Source organism: Primulina tabacum, chromosome 9, assembly GCF_025594145.1.
Source record: "Primulina tabacum isolate GXHZ01 chromosome 9, ASM2559414v2, whole genome shotgun sequence".
Taxonomy (NCBI): domain Eukaryota; kingdom Viridiplantae; phylum Streptophyta; class Magnoliopsida; order Lamiales; family Gesneriaceae; genus Primulina; species Primulina tabacum.
In genome coordinates, this window is record NC_134558.1 from 37106874 (window position 1) to 37124329 (window position 17456).

The 17456-nt window shown below is 36.1% G+C and overlaps 1 protein-coding gene across 4 annotated transcripts; it reads left to right on the forward strand.

The window, feature by feature from the left end:
* The first annotated feature begins 321 nt into the window (after positions 1–321).
* On the forward strand, positions 322–17031 carry LOC142555760 (uncharacterized). 4 transcript variants are annotated; one of them, XM_075666840.1, is made up of 23 exons: positions 322–462; positions 945–1983; positions 2856–2971; positions 4029–4237; positions 4640–4759; positions 5445–5573; positions 5679–5804; positions 6713–6768; positions 6865–6964; positions 7193–7310; positions 7508–7717; positions 9215–9539; positions 10777–10870; positions 11625–11733; positions 11845–12113; positions 12216–12340; positions 12751–12985; positions 13751–13939; positions 14050–14333; positions 14660–14867; positions 14940–15179; positions 15963–16045; positions 16616–17031. In XM_075666840.1, exons 2-23 carry the CDS (start codon positions 1136–1138, stop codon positions 16773–16775), a joined length of 4353 nt encoding a protein of 1450 aa, XP_075522955.1. In that variant the 5' UTR covers positions 322–462; positions 945–1135; the 3' UTR covers positions 16776–17031. The 4 variants fall into 4 exon arrangements, with proteins under 4 accessions (XP_075522955.1, XP_075522953.1, XP_075522952.1 ...); XM_075666838.1 differs by having other exon boundaries at positions 332–658; XM_075666837.1 differs by having other exon boundaries at positions 332–642.
* Positions 17032–17456: the final 425 nt, after the last annotated feature.

Below are 17456 nucleotides of genomic sequence, written 5' to 3' on the forward strand. Positions count from 1 at the left end.
TTAGATTTTTATATTTAGATAGATAATGAAAAATAATAATATTTAGCAAAATATAAGAAAAATAAATTTTTTTTGGGGTAAAATCTAAGGGGTTGAAGAAATAAAAGCAAAGGACTAGGATTTGAAACTTCGGATCTTAGTTACAAATAAAATCTTATCAAGATGTCGAATGAATTCAAGAACAAACAAAATCAAATAATAATATTAATCTTCTCTAAAATAAATAAATAAATCAAATAATTAAATAATCTATTTTTAAAAAAAACTAAAATAAAATAAAAATAAAATCAAATATTTAATGAACAGTTTCAATCTAGAGAGAGCATTCCGGAATCCAGCTATGCGCATTCACCTTTTGGCTTTTGGACTCCCCCATTGACTCTTCTGCTTCACTCCTCTGTCAGTCTTCTCCGCCCAATGCGAACCGGAGACACCGCAAAAACGAGTAATATACTCCGAGAGGTCAGCATAAGAAGGGAGTGTGAAGCACGTAATCCCTTTTTTAGTACCAGATTCTACTGAATTTCAATCTAATTGTGGCTGCTAGTTTTGTCTGTTCGATCTTTACGTTGTCTTGATCATCGATGTATGCCCGGTTGATGTTGAAATCTAAATTCATGCTGTTATGATGCACTATACCCGGTGAGGATCCGTCCGGGTAGAGGTTTAGTGTGAATTTCTTGTGTTTTGTTTTGCTCTTTCATTCTGCATTACTGTTCGCACGGATGGTTTTTTAATGCTTTTTCGTGTGTATATGCTTTCTAATTCATATATTTTGTTCTGGGTTTTGTTCTTATTTTGGCAACACTTGGCGTTTTTTTGAGAGCTGAAATAAAAACATAGCCTTGATACTTTCTGTTCATGTTTGGTCACACACTTAAGACGATCAAATTATTATTGCTTGAGACACATTTTGAATTGCTGTATGTGTTTCCTGTCTGCAGGTCGACTCTTTAGTAGGGTCTGTATCATGGTTTTGAAGATGTTCAAGGATTAGATGAGTAATACTCGCTCAAGAACCTCTACAGTTTACCATTGCAGCATTATCTCCATCTGAGTACACGGAGCCTAATGCCATACTAAGAGCAGTTTTGATTAATTCATGTGTTAATACTGAAGCATATGGTAATTCATCATGTGGCTGGCAATGCATTCAATTAAAACTCGGTATCATATTTTCTGGTGCCTGTTGTCTGGATATGTTTCGGTATTCGTTCTCTCCCAGTCATTGAGCCGGTCTGACGAACCGGCATTCATGTTGGGAGGATCAGATGATCGATGTTCACCGGGTGAAACTCAAACCACAGCCATTACCCAGTTTCAGAAGTCCAGGTTTTTTAACCTTTATGATAATTACACCTCTTGTGAGGACTTGAAAGGAGTCGGTTCATTCAACAACACCTGTTTTCTCAATTCGAATCTGTATACAAATTCTGATATTTATGTAGTTGGCGCTGGAAATCTGGAGATACTTCCTTATGTACAGATTGTTTGTCCAATAGAAGGCTGTACTATAAGTTTTAATTTATCAGGCAATATCAAAGTTGGTGAAAATGCTTCCATAGTCGCTGGAACTGTTGTTTTTTCTGCTCTCAGTCTGGCTTTGGAGTTTAATTCTTCTCTGAATACCTCTGCGTTAGGCGGATTACCACCTTCTCAGACCAGTGGAACACCAGTTGGCTATGATGGAGGTGGTGGGGGGCATGGTGGGCGGGGAGCATCCTGTCTGAAAACTAATGTCACAAACTTCTGGGGTGGAGATGTCTATGCATGGTCAACTTTATCTAAGCCTTGGGCTTATGGTAGTAATGGTGGTGGCACTTCAGATGACCACAAATTTGGGGGAAATGGTGGCGGGCGTGTCTGGCTTGATGTGAAAGATGTTCTTCATATAAATGGATCTGTACTGGCGGAAGGTGGGGATGGAGGTTCACTTGGAGGTGGTGGATCAGGTGGAAGTATTGTTGTACAAGCTCCAAAACTGTGAGCAAACTTCCTGCTTAAACTCTATACTTCTGATGTCACTGTATTTGTATTCTTTTTGGCTGGTTTTCTTACTTCTTGATTGTGAACAATTTCAATATGCAAATTGGGCCCGTCTCACGTAACCTGCAAACCTCAAATCATATTTCATGAACAAATTTGTTGGAAAAACATGTATACACCGATTTTGCAATGTCAGTTTCATGATATTAATTAGGTGCTATCCTGAGAGTGCATATCAGTATTTCATCGATGTTTTTTTGAACTTATCATTCTTTTTGTTAATTTTATGTTTACCAATAAGACTACAAGTTGTTAAGCTTAACACTTCAATAAAAAAATGTTCATTGTGTTGGAAACGCCTGTATATTTTGATTGGTGGAAATTTAGTTTTTTTGCTGGTTATATTTGCAAAGTTTAGGTAAATAATTGAGAAAAAGAAAGACGCATTGTAAATGATGAAAAATGACTATGGTTATCTTGCAATATGGAACTTGCATACTTTGGAGCCCTATTTTTAAATTCTCTTCAGTACAATTTTTTAAAGAATTACTTTTTCAGTTTGATCTCACAGCCAATGTTTTTTAGAAATTCGAAGCTTCATCTGGGAATTTCAGGGCATTATACGCACCTACTATTTACCCAAATAGTTCATACCCGTACCTCAGGATTAAATGACATTTACACTCCTTTCAGAAGTGCTGGAAACTATCAGAAACTGATAGTCTTATAATATTCTTAGTTATAGTTATCACTTGGTATTTACCTAATTATGTGTCTCGAAGATTCTATTTCTTTAGGTAGCACTTTACACATTAAAATTGTCAATTTGATACTGTACTGAGTGTTGGTGATATGCATTGACTGGACAGGAAGGGCTTTGGTGTTATCAGTGCTTCGGGCGGGCTGGGACTTGGTGGAGGTGGAGGTGGTAGGATATCAATGAACTGTTACAGCAAACAAGAGGATGTAAAAATCACAGTGCATGGTTTGTGCTCAACAACCCATCTCTTGCCTGTCTATTATAGATACTAATACCCGATTGTTGGCTTAACACTTTAGCATTTTATGATAGTTGAGACTTCTTTTTCTTGTAGATTTTTTTAAGGTAATGGTTTTGACATATTGGTGGAAAGTCACCTGCAAAAACTTGTACATCTGTTATTCAGTGACATGATGAACTTTGGTGTATTTCATCACTAATTTTCTTGCTTCTTGAGAGTCATTATTCTCATTCTTGGATAATACCATAAGATATTTACTTTTGAGTATTTTGTGTGTTACTTTTAGCTAAGAAAAATGAAGCATCTAAATGAGGAACCCATTCTATATGTATGAGAAAAAAACCTTGGTTATGCTTGGATTCATTTCTTAGTCCTTTTCCATTTTAAAAAATGAAATCAAACATAACAGTTTACACTTTTTTCTCCAAAATTATTCTTCTTCAACATTATATTCTTACATAATTGTTAATTTTAAACAAAATTTTCACTATTCCACTAAATACTTCATCATTGTGTTATTTCTGGTTCAATTAACAATTTTTGAAAATTTCAAACATACACTGCACTTTATCAAAAATTGTATATCTCTTATAAGAGATTACTAAAGCACATTTTTAAAATGACGTGATTTCTAGAATGCATTTTTAAGAAGTATTTTTTTTTCAAAACACACTAAAATCAGATCCAGACATAGCTTCACATCTTTGTTCGGCAATCAATAGAATATATGCAGGGAGAGAACATTTCACGAATATGATTAAAATCATAAAGTCATGGAAAGTGGCTGCTACTCCTAATTTTTTGACACGTGTCTTTGCACCTTTTCTTTATCCCTTGCTAAAGTTTAAATGACTTCAGTGGCATGCTTGGCATGTGATATTGATCTGTCTACTATTTTTGTCTAGTGTTGTTACAGTTATTTATTTTTTTAGGTTTCATGTAAATATTCTTTTTTTAGTGGATGTAAATATTCTTTTAAGTAACAGATATTAGTACTGGTTTTTGCCTGAGTCTCTTGCTTGATTTGTTTTTATGTGGTAGGTGGGTACAGTATCGGTTGTTCTTGGAATGGTGGGGCGGCAGGTACTTACTTTGATGCATCTGTGCTGAGTTTACGTGTTGACAATGACAATGTGACCACAGAAACAGAAACACCTTTACTGGATTTTTCTACTAGCCCATTGTGGACAAATGTTTATATTGAGAACAATGCAAAAGTTTTGGTTCCTCTCCTTTGGACGAGAGTTCAGGTCCTCAATCATACTCTTTTCCCAATGTTTCTAATGTTTTGAGTGTATATGTGCAAGAAGTTGATAGGTAGTCGATGGTAATGTCGTGTAGTTATACATATTTATGTACATATTTTCGGCACCTTTTAATGGATATATAAATGTACGCAAAAGTGCACAGAAACAAACCGACAAACAACTTCTATACTTATCTTATAAATTAATTGCATATTATAAAGATGTCTTGTGATTTACTCTGACTATATGGCTTCTCTGTGTTACGGATTCTCATAATGGGAAAAATGTGGCTTTTTTTTTACGGCCTATGCTCATAACCACATCAGACAACATCAGTGTCCCAGTCATATTTTGTGGTAATGATTTAAGTTTTTGACAATTTTTTTGAAACTCATCATTTTGAAGGTGAGAGGTCAGATAAGCCTGTACAATAGAAGCAGCATAATCTTTGGATTGCATGATTTTCCGGTATCCGAATTCGAGCTTGTTGCAGAGGAACTTCTAATTAGTGATTCCATAATAAAGGTAAAAGAGTTGCGCTTGTTGTGTATCCTTTTACAACTGCTAATATCAGCAGTTTATTGGTTTAGTTTTTATCATTATTAATCTGCACAACAAGATCCCTAAATTGGTAACTTAATCTTTCAAGAAATCACATTTCTGAATGTTCATCAATATAGTTGGGCATCATTAGATAATAAGAAACGCAAAATGAGATCCTGTTTGCACTTTGCACCAGTAATGTGCTATTTCTGTTTTTTTTTTCCTTTTATTGTTTGTTCTTTTCAAAAGCAATAAAGATAACCTACATAGACAGCTATTCTAGAGCAGGAAGTTTATGCATCAGCTGGTATAGCTTCACTTGAGACTAACCGAAGGGGTGTTTTAGCTCAAAATCTCAAATCTTACTAGTTGGGACATGAACTGGAATTGTTTCATTTTTGGTGCCCTCAAAAGTTATTAGTATATAATTAGGTGAACAGGAGGAAGTTTATGCATCATTTGGAAAAAATGACGTACGATGGAAAAATTTGTTGCCTTTCTTTGTTGTTGCCTTGATTTGGTGTGATTCATTTTGGAAGTCCTTTGAATTTTCTGGGCATATTGTCCATGAGATGAAAATACACTTTTACCATCTTTAGCTATTTGCATATGATTATAAGACTCCCTGTATAGTGACAGATAATTGTTTTGTTTTGTGCCAATGAAGGTCTATGGTGCTTTTAGGGTATCTGTAAAAATGTTACTCATGTTAAACTCTCAAATCCGAGTTGATGGTGGTGGAAACTCAGATGTTGCCATCTCGGTTCTTGAAGTAAGAAATCTTGTTGTTCTGAAGGTAATAATTAAATGCTGTTTCATTAACTTGAGATGTGTCTTGTTCTAAATTATTGTTGATTATGCAGCCACAATTACTTTCTCTACTCCAAACAATTTGTTGCAGAATAACTCTGTCATCATTTCAAATGCAAACTTGGCTCTATATGGTCAAGGTCTTTTACAGCTAACTGGTCAGGGTGATGCAATCAAAGGCCAAAGACTTTCCTTGTCACTTTTTTATAATATTACCGTAAGTTATAAATCATAATACATGTTTGTTTTCTTTCATTTGTTCTGCTTAAGATACATGAGATCAGATTGCCATTTTTTTTATCATAGCTTAACATCTATCTGGCCATAAACAAAATCTGAAGATTGAAACATGTCTTTTATAAGCAAAATGATTTATCAATATTTTAGCTGTTAGTTAGGTTTAGTCTTGACTACAAAAACACCCTCCCAGATGTTGGAATAGTTTCAAATGCACCCCTATCCTTACAAGAAATCTTTAGGGGTTCTATAATTTTGCGTTCTCAGGTTTACTAGAAATCTTTAAGGGTTCTATAATTTTGCATTCTCAGGGTGTCAAGGTAAGCAATGTGCTTGACGTAAGGGCACCCAACAGGTTTCTAACAATTATAATTTTAAATTATTACTAACTTACTCCCTTACGGTTGAAAATTGTGGCGACACCCCATATTCGATGTAAATATTCTAAGTTGGAAAACAAAAGCGGTGATGACGTAACACTTTTTTAGGATAATGACGGATGACCATAAGGAGTGTTGATTAAGGTTCACCTACTGAGGTGTTGCAATAATTTAAACTCGGGGAAGTCTTTTGTTAATTGATCAAACTTTAAAGGGTTTTGGTGCCGTCAACCTTTTATTTCAATATTGTAGTTGCTTTGCTGGATTGCCTCCCGCAATCTTTTGAATTATCATTCTCTCATGTTTCTTTACTGCCATCTGATTTTGCATAACTACCATAGAATATGATTTATGAGCGGTATATCTCAGGCCCCTTGGCATTTGAAACTGTAATTGGTTTTTACAATAGGACAAGGCACCTCGTGTGCATAATTTATGTATAACTTCTATTATACTCGGAAAGGTTAAGTATCCGCTGTTTTAATTCTTCAAAAAACTTGTATGTTAGGTTGGCCCTGGATCTTTACTTCAAGCTCCATTGGACGATGATGACAGTAGAAGCTTGTAAGAAAATTGCTTGCATTTGATTGCTCAGTGTGGATTAATTTGATTATATTCTACTATTTGCAATTCCAATCACATCTTATTATTGTTAACTAGGGTGACTAGATCTCTTTGTGGGAGTTCGACATGCCCAATTGATCTGATAACTCCGCCAGATGATTGTCATGTTAATTACACATTGTCGTTCTCTATGCAAGTAAGCGAAACTATTTTGTTCCATCAACTTTCACATGCAACCGCTTTCACACTTGTGGTGATGTGAAGTTTGCGAAACTGCTTACCAGATATCGATTTCCTTCTTTTTCCATTCTAATTAATTTGTACTCCTGAATAGCAGCCTGTTGATGCTCTTGATCGTGAAATTTAGTCACTAAATTGACGAGGTTCAATTTTTTGCTGCATCTTACTAATTCTGCTCGTACAGGTTTGTCGCGTTGAAGATATTCTGGTGAGTGGAATTATAAAAGGAAGTGTTGTTCACATACACAGGGCAAGGACCATCATCGTGGACAACAACGGCACAATAACAGCATCAGAATTAGGTATTTATCTTGACTTCTCGCTGGTCAGATGACTTAGTTTTTATTTTCTGATATGATGGTAATCCTAGCCCTTTTGATTCTATTCCTTCTCTTACGTTCTAGCATTGAGATTTGTGAGGCCTTATATATGAAAAATATCTGAAATGCAAAAAAAATGAAAAATATCTTCATAGTTTCTCATAATGCATGCTTCACAGGTTGCAAAACTGGTGTTGGGAGGGGTAACTACTCAAATGGAGTCGGTGCCGGTGCCGGACATGGTGGGAGAGGTGGATCAGGATTTTTCAATGGTATTACGAGTGAAGGTGGTTGCAAATATGGAAGCGCTGATCTTCCTTGTGAGTTGGGTAGCGGAACCGCGAGCATTAATAAATCTGACGGATATGTGGCTGGTGGTGGGATGATAGGTTAGCATTTTAACTCCCTGAGCCTCTCTCTTACATTTATTGCGATGAAGAAACTATTTTTGGGTTTAATTGATTTTCTTATTTTCATACTTTGGGCCAAAGAAGTTGTTTCATACTCGGCTGCAATATGAAATTGATTTCTAAACCATTAGGGCGACTTTATATAACTTGTTGAGTGATAAAAATAACGAAATTACAGGCACTTAAAAAAGAATTACATTTCTAACATTCTTTATACGTGCCTGTAATTTCATTATTTTTATTGCTCAACAAGTTGTATAAAGTCTGCCCAATGGTATTGAAGTCAATTTTCTCTCTGAATATCAGACATTTTTTTTGATAGAAAACTAACTTTATTATAATATTAAGAAAGTATTTAGTACACGCGGATGAGTAATCCGCAAACAGCGTTACAAAAGAGAGACGCTAAAACACTAAACTATGGCAGAATAAATCTATCCTCCTGCCCATACAACTTTCCAATCCCTAATCAAATCTGAGATGCACAAATGATTGTACTCTGGCAAGTATGTTGTCCAAGTGGCGACTCTGAATTTGATTCTCCCAAACTTCTTCCACGGATTCCGACACTTCTTCAAAAATTCTGTTATTCCTTTCCAGTCATATCGACCAAAATATGCAGTGAATTATCATAAACCAGAAGTTGGATAATCTTTTCGCTGTGCCACACCCCGATTCCCTAATACATAGCTCTTGTGCCTTCCTCGGAAACACCCATTGAAAACCCAGCTCCTTTAAAACTTTCGTCCATATTTCACTCGAGAATGACCAATGCAGAAGTAAGTGATCTTGATTTTCCTCTTGCTTTCGACATAGACAACACCATTGCGGGCTTAACACACATTCCGGCCACCTTCTTTGCACCGAGTCGCATGTGGGCAGTTTTCCCAAGGCCACTATCAATGCCTGTGCCATGTCTCAAAAATAAAGGTTGGGTGCCATTAGATTTGTATGAAGAGCTTGTCTTATCCTCTAAATCTATATTTTATCATCATCAAGAAGTATCATCTCTGAGTAAAAAATCAAGATTTCTAGCATTATGATTGACTAAAATCAGAGTCCATATCACCTCTCAATTTTACGATTATATTCATTTTAATGTTATCTTTGATAAGTTTCATATTTATATTTTGCAAAAGGATATGGATCTAATTCCCTCATATGGAAGTATAAACTGAAATCCGAGTCAATGGTTTGATGTTGGGTGTTGGTTTCTTCTGAATACGTTGGCCTGAATAAAAGGTTGGGAACATGCATTTTCCATTGTATCAGTGCTTTTATGCTCAAGGCTTAGTGACGACTTAAAACCACATTCAAATAATTAAACATTATACATCTTTCACGAGTTTGTATGTTGCGTGAATAAATGGGACACATAAACAAATCTTCTCCTTTGCTCTGTATCATCGATCATCTATGTCCTTGCATTTGACCATGTAACTGATGGTAACCAGTTATCCTTTTTATGCCCCATAGTGATAGGATCTAGACAATGGCCTCTTCAAAGGCTTGACAACTATGGGTTTATCAGTGCTGATGGCCAAAGTTGTCATAATCCGGCTCGCAACCATAATGGTACTCTCGTTGGTGGACTTGGTGGAGGTTCTGGTGGGACTATTCTTCTTTTTCTTCAATCTCTGTCACTCGCAAAGAACTCCTCTTTCTCTGTGCTAGGAGGCTATGGTGGCATTTTGGGTGGGGGTGGAGGTGGGGGTGGAAGAATTCATTTTCATTGGTCTAAGATAGCGGTTGGAGAGGAATATATTCCTCTCGCATCTGTGGATGGCACCATTGAATTAAGGTATGATAATTCTTGCTGGGAAGCTTGTTTTTGCATTGACCTTGATTTTTTTCTAGTGGACAATCATGTGATAACCAGTTACTCTGAATATCGTTGTTGGGAACTTATGATTGGGTTGCCTTCCTTCGCATGCTTTGTTTGTCTATTTTTGGAGAATCGGTTTGTTTACTTTAGTGTTCTATAAAGCACGAAAAAGCGCTAAGCGTGAAGATAAAGTTTCGATTCGGACTAAAGCGTGGAAAAAAAGATCAATCTAAGGTTGACCATGTTGAGCACTTGAGCTCGAGAAAGCGTGATTAAACGCGATGGAGCGTGAGCTTTTAGATAAAATTTTAAGTTAAGATTTAATTTTTTTTTCAATTTTAAGCAATGTTTTTTTTAAAGTTAACTTATAAAATTTAAATATTAAATTATTGATAATATAAACTTTAAACAAAAAATGCCAAAGACACCAAAATAATAGTAAATTTTTTTCGAAGATTTATACATTTATTCTTAAATTTGTGTGTTTATATATTTTTTAATCTATTAATTGACTTGATATGATAAAAATTATAATAAAAACTAAAAATTCTTTTTCATGCTTAATCTTGTACTAAACTCGTTTAAGTATGTGAAGCTTGAAGCTTGACCTCAACGCATCATCACGCTTTGCGCTTTATTAGAACCCTTATTAACTTTGGTGTGGCTGCTTCATTTCTAATATCGACTTTTTAAATATATTACTTTTGATCACATTTGATACATATTTTTTCTTGCCAGTAATACTTTTGTTTCACCGAAAAATGTCGGCAAGTACATGTTTTTTGTTGGTTAGGATATTTTTTCATGTTCAGGGTTTATTAACTTTTGAAATACCAGTAAAGATGATTTCAGAAATGGTATATCAGTTCATTAATGTAGAAGATTTGTTTCTGTTATGTTCAAATGTAGTTTCACAGGCCAACTTTTAAATAATCAAAAATAATTGTTGATTGAACTGTATGTTTTGGTTGCTGCTCGTCGTGTATTGCTTTATTGCTCCAGCTATTTTAGTGTAACATATTTTTGAAATCTGATAGAGATTCTAGAATAGGGGTGTTTAATGTCAAAGTTCATGGTATTTTGAGTGTGAATATTTATTACTCTCATTCTTTAGCAGGATGTAACGACGCTGCAGTAAAAAAACAGACATTGCATCGGTTTTCATTGAAATGCGTTTACATTACTATCATAATTCCTTTACATTGTCTAACAGTGGTGGTGCTGGGAGTGGAGATGGACTTCGTGGGGAGAAGGGTACCATTACGGGGAAGCAATGCCCCAAAGGCCTGTATGGTACATTCTGTACAGTATGTTCTTCATTCTCACTATCTTCTCCTGTACATTTTGTCAGTTGTGCGTATATTGCCTGAAGGAGGAAAAGAACAAAAAAAGAATGTCATATTAAGGAGAAAAAAGGAAGTTCCCAGATGTAGTCATTTTTCTTTCTCATTTATTACTACTTGTGATTGGATAAATTGGCAGGAACATGGTCTTTTTCTTGTTTGCTTGATTTGAGAAAACAAATGTCATTTAAATTATCCAAGCTGGAATATTCTGTTCTGTTGGCAGCTGTTCTCCTTTCCTTCAATTTGTTGAAACAAACTAAGCTTTCTATAACTGGATAATATCAAGGCGTGGGTGGATTAAAGGTGTTATAGAAGAAGTTTATTTATTAAATCCAAGATGTCATTATTTTATCCAGTTGAGAGACAGAGGGTTAATCGTTTATTTTTGGCTACCAAGTTGTGGGCATTTTTGTTTTCATTTATTCTATGCCTAACAAACCTCATATACCTAACGATTGCTGGTGTATCATTCTTATTCAGGTATGGTTGATCCTCACACTGGACTTGCAGAGTATATACATATAAAGTTCAATCTGCACACTTATTGTTTTTATAAAAAATGTTGGCATGAAATTGGACTGACATTGTTTGCTTGTTAAAATTGTGTTAGGGTTTATTTTGTGCTGGTTATATTTTCACTACAATGCATGCTGTAGAAAATGTTTAAGTTTTTAGGTCATGCGTTTTGAATTTCTTTATATGGGCTGTATTATAGGAGTGCCCTGTCGGAACGTACAAGGATGTTGAAGGATCTGATCCAAATCTTTGCAGGACTTGTTCCCTTGAGCTCCTTCCCGCTCGTGCTTATTATATATATATGAGAGGTATCTTGGTGAATGATAAAAAATTTCATGTGGGATCTATCTCTGCTTTTTTACCGCACAAACTTGGTTAATTTCTGCCACTTACACTACAGATGGGATGAAATACTGCAGGTGGAGTCACCCAATCACATTGTCCTTATAAATGCATATCTGACAAATACAGAACATCTAGGTGCTACACACCTTTTGAGGAGCTGATATATACATTTGGTGGCCCCTGGCCTTTTTCCTTACTCCTGTTGTGTGTTGTCATGGTCCTAGCTTTATTGTTAAGTACTCTAAGAATCAAACTGATTGGATCAGGAAACTCATATGACAGTGCGAATTCTCTCGAACATCATTCTGACAATCGTTTTCCTTATCTACTTTCATTATCTGATGTAAGCATATCCCTCCTATTGCGTAGTTTAGTTACAGTTTTTTTCTGGTCAGTGCTTTATCTATGCTAATACCTTTTTGTTATTGCATTGCTTGCACTTCAGGTTCGTGGTTCCCGAGCAGAAGAAACTCAGAGTCATGTACATAGGATGTATTTTACGGGTCCCAATACGTTTAGAGAACCTTGGCATCTCCCATACTCGCCCCCCTCAGCAATATTTGAAATTGTGTAAGAATGAATACATAACATAAATCTGTAACAATGAATACATGTTGAAAGATATTCTTTTTGGTTGAAATTTATTATATATCAGCATGTTGGTTTTCTTTCTACCCATCCAATATTAATTATTTGCGGCACACTCGGTGCCAATTGGCTATTGGTGATATTCCCTATATCAGTAACTGTAGTCTCTTGAAATCCAGCTAATCACACTGGATCTTTTGAAGTACATTTTTTATCTTTATTTTTTAGTATATAGTTTTTTTTTTGTTTGGATTTTGATTTCTAAATGCAATCAAATGTTAATAAGTGGAAAATTGAAAAAGTTACCAAGATCATTTACAATGTAATCTCTATTCTCTTCATTATCATATAATTCTATAGTCACCTGAAATTGTATTTTCTTTGACTACCAGGTATGAAGATGCTTTTAACAGATTCATAGATGAGATAAACTCTGTTGCCACGTATGAATGGTGGGAAGGGTCAGTACATAGCATACTTTCGGTCCTCGCATATCCCTGTGCCTGGTCCTGGAAACAGTGGCGTAGGAGAAATAAAATACAGCGGCTTCAGGAGTTTGTCAAGTCTGAATATGACCATTCTTGTCTCCGTTCTTGTCGATCACGTGCTCTGTACAAAGGAATGAAGGTTAGAATAATTGAACACCATGGATACATTTCTTTTGGATAAACTCTATAACTATCCATTTATTTGCCAAAAAATTGAAGGACAATTTTGAAAGTAGCTTTCAGTGTCTGATGTTTGGTACAAAACTGATAGGTTGCTCTGTTTTAAATCAGTCAAAGAGCTGATCTATTGAATTAGTTTAACAGAGTTACTTTGTTGAAATTTCCTTGATATGGTGATATGTTTGTCAATGGACTATTTGGCAAATGGGAAATTGTTCAGCATCATCTGTTAACATGCAATGCATATAATAGTTCTTTTGTTAGTGCATAGGATATAGTAGACTATTCTGTTTTAAATAGGTAGTTTTCCAAGAATTCGGGGGTTACACAAACTAGTTACTTATTGAAAGGGAGGGGAAATGTGTAATTCACTTCCCAAAACATCTCTTTGTCCTTTTCCCTTTCCTCTATTTGTCGGTGTTTTCCCCTCTTCATCTTCAAATGTAGAAGCAAATCACTAGCTTGACAGAAGGGTTGAAGATGTGTTGTGCTTAATCTGTGCTTGGGAACCTGCTCATGACCTGAGCTCAAGAGCTTTTTCGATTCCGATCTCATGAAAATTTGTAAGCTCAACTGGTTACTCCTCGCAGGCCAATGCTTTAAAATGAAGATTTACGAGAATACTTGGCTTTATCATTGCCATACGCTAAAGTGGATTTTGTGCTTTCATATTTTATTCTTGAAAATTTAGTTCATATTTTTTTACCAAGGTCAAGTATTGCAGGTTGGGGCAACACCTGACTTGATGGTTTCATATATTGATTTTTTCCTTGGTGGTGATGAGAAACGTTTGGACATGGTAACCAGCATACGGAAAAGATTTCCTATGCGAATTATTTTTGGCGGGGATGGTAGTTATATGTCACCATATAATCTATACAGTGACACATTATTGACAAATCTCATTGCCCAGGTAATCTGAATGTTCTTTATTTTATAGACTGCATTCAGAAATCTATGACGTTAGATCAGCAAAAATAGTTACATGTATTGGCTTCTAATGTGTGCTGATCTATAATTTAGCATGTACCTTCAACTGTCTGGAATCGCCTGGTTGCTGGTTTGAATGCTCAGCTGAGGACAGTGAGGCATGGGTCTATTCGCACGTCTTTAGTTCCCGTTATGAATTGGCTTAGGAGCCACGGAACACCCCAACTTGAGTTTCACGGGGTCAAAGTTGAGCTTGGGTGGTTCCAAGTCACAGCCAGTGGGTATTACCAGTTGGGCATAATTGTGGTGGCTGGAGATTATAGTCTTTATGATCTTCAGCAGTCCGAGTGTTTGGAACGCAGCGATTCATTCTCCAGGTAGTACCATATGAGTCCATAATCAAATTATTATTCTACCTCAGATGAAGGATGTGTAGTGAAAATTAAAGAGCCAATGAGTTCTCAATCTTGATTTACATTATAGGCAAAGGATTGATTCGACTTGTCTAGTTTCTAGTGGGCCTTTGTTTGGAAGGGGAAAAATCTTGATTTACATTAAAAGCTTCTGTGGCTCTTGTTTCTACTCAAATACTGAGTAATTATGTTTTTGATTGGGTGCCAGAAAGTGATATTGGAATTCTAAGTGTTAAATAACCTACTTGCGATCATGTATCTCTACTTTATTTTTTGGCACAATCTTTCAGGAACTTTGCTGCTGGGACACAAAGTAGTGTCAAGCTAGCAGAAGAGAGTCAGGTTTACAATAACCATTTGTTATCACGCAAAAGGATTACTGGAGGATTCAATGGTGGTATGATAAATGAAGCTTCCTTAAAATCACTGGTGTATAAGAGGGATTACCTCTATCCATTTTCTATGCTATTGCTCAACACTCGGCCTGTTGGCCGACAGGTACACAAAATATGTGAGTTGCTGGTTGGCCTAATTTTTCCTATATGATGTTAACTTGCCTATGTGTTTCAGGAGACTGTGCAGCTTATGATTACTATCGTGCTCTTGGCCGACCTTTTGGTTACTCTTCTTATGCTGTTTCTGTTCTACTGGATATCTCTTGGAGCTTTTCTAGCTGTGCTTCTTATCCTTCCCCTATCTCTGCTCTCTCCCTTTCCAGCAGGCTTGAATGCCTTATTCAGTAATGGACCTAGAAGAGCTTCACTTGCTCGTGTTTATGCCTTGTGGAATGCTAGCTCAATCTCAAACATTGTAAGCGTTGATTTGCAGTCATTCGAATTTAATAAAACAACTGCATTCAGTTTTACCTGAGAAAATGTGAAAAGAAAGTGATGAGAAAAGGCATGGAAAGGTCGAGACGACTGCATTTGTCGTGTCAACTGAAAATGACTGCAAATTCCTGGCTAAGATTCTCCCAGTTTACCAATTTAGCCCTAAATTCTGGGAAACTTAGAGACTGAGTTTAATTCACTTGACTGCTAATATCTACCTCAATTTTTCATTGATTTTGACTGGGTCACTTGCAAATTCTGATACTGGTTTGTTTCTAAAATACTAATGCTGTCTATTGTGTCTTCCAACGATGTTTTGATGAAAACATGGTCTACTTTGTTTCTGTATCTTGCTTTCAAATCGATGCTAATCAAGTATTGTTTAAGATCGTATAAACTTTGGGGTAGGTAGCCGCAAGTATATGGAAAAATAAAATTCAGTATCATCTTCAAAGCAGAGGTATAGTTACTTCCGAAGGTTTAGAGCGAAAATGTACACATGTTCCATGGTTTTAGATGGATACTGGTTCATGCCAGTTAATTTACTTGGTTTATGGTGAAAATGAAAGAGCAAGATATGGCCTTGAATAACAAGTTAATTGTCAAGTGATGGCAGCATTTTCTGGCTGTGAACTACTTGCAGGAGCAAGATATGGTTATGGTGAAGGAAAATCAATAAAAGACGATGATGTGTGGCTTTAATCCTTATTCTTATAGAATCTAATTTTGATTCGTTAATTTTTTAATTTTATGTACTTCGCAGGGTGTGGCATTTATCTGTGGCCTGATTCATTATGTGACCACCTCGGTGGATTCCCAGCAAAAGGGGAGCATTTTGCATTCAAGGTGAGTACCATCAACATTGTTGGGTAACATATTTTTGAGGTTATGGTTGAGGATTCCTGCAGACGATAACGGCCAGGCTGCCTCAACTTGTTTTCTGGTTGTGTGGACGTGCTGTTTGAACTTTTAAGTATTGGATTTGTTAAAATGTGGAATTTCTTGTTTTTTGCTCTAAATAACAAGTATTGCAATGAGTTGATCGAGGAGAAAATATTTTATTCGCAGTGTGATTTGTTTTGCATCGAGTGTTTTCTGTTTGTGCTTCACCGTTAATATTTAGACTCAGTCCCCAGCAGTGCACCTATTTCTGTAATTTACATACAATGTACCTCAACTTGCCATCTGCTGGTATTGTTTAAAATGAAGTAAAGAAAAACCAACGTAGGAGTTTGGGATTGAAAAGGTCAAATTTGGAGTGTTCTGATCGCGTGCTAATCGGGAATGAACCTAAAATCCCTTTTCTTTACTGAGATTACCGTGATTGTTTTCCATCAAATCGAGGTTGTAAGATCCATGCTTTTCAATATGTGGGAATTGCATAGAGATGTGTTTTCAACTTTGTTGTGATTCCAGGGAAGATGACAAATGGTGGCTTTTGCCAACAATTCTCTTGCTATTCAAGGCAATTCAAGCTCGATTTGTTGATTGGAATATTGCAAATCTAGAAGTCAAAGATTACTCACTCTTCAGTCCCGATCCTGATACCTTTTGGGCGTACGAATCTGTTTTGTGATGCAACGGGATAAACCAATCCATTAGGAGTCGTGCTGATCTCGTTGCATATGTACAGTAGACTAAAAGTTCCCTTGTGTATGTATATATATCCCTGCAGCATATAATGTTTGAGTAAAGCAATTAGTCTTTTTTCCATATGCTGATGTCCTTATTCATGTACAGATCAACACTTGACAGTCAATTTATAGCCATAGTGAGATGCGAATTAACTGAGTGATGTTGACATATAAAATTTCATCTTTGATGATTGGCCACTACTCTTATATAAGGAGCCATACATCTCCTGGAGAAAAAAATCTGTACTTCGAATGTACAAGACCACAGTACCAGTATATGAACGTCCCGCCGAACTCAGCTTGATCACTGTCTTTGATGATATTATGTTTCTAGAGTCACTGTATAGCTGCTTAGACACCGACATGCAGACCACACATGGTTGGAGTAGAAGCTGTCGACTATGCGTTTTTTAATTCACTACTGGAAGGAATTCTTGTTTCATAAAATATGAATGCATCTTACCTACTTGTGCAACTCATGGCAATGCATATAAACGAAAATACAATGCAATATGCGAACTAACTGCTTGGGACATTTGTCTTGTCAGAATGAGGACAAGTGTAACTGTCATGTTAAGTGTCTCCGTTCTTTGCATGCACGCTATCCAAACATCTTACCTATA

What these genes read in the sequence shown, in the direction of transcription:
- LOC142555760 (XM_075666840.1), top strand. Translation starts at nt 1,136, where the DNA reads ATGTGGCTGGCAATGCATTCAATTAAAACTCGGTATCATATTTTCTGG. An exon ending in GATGGCACCATTGAATTAAG is followed by an intron (nt 9,540 to 10,776) that starts GTATGATAATTC and finishes ATTGTCTAACAG; the next exon opens with TGGTGGTGCTGGGAGTGGAG. An exon ending in TGTATGGTACATTCTGTACA is followed by an intron (nt 10,871 to 11,624) that starts GTATGTTCTTCA and finishes GCTGTATTATAG; the next exon opens with GAGTGCCCTGTCGGAACGTA.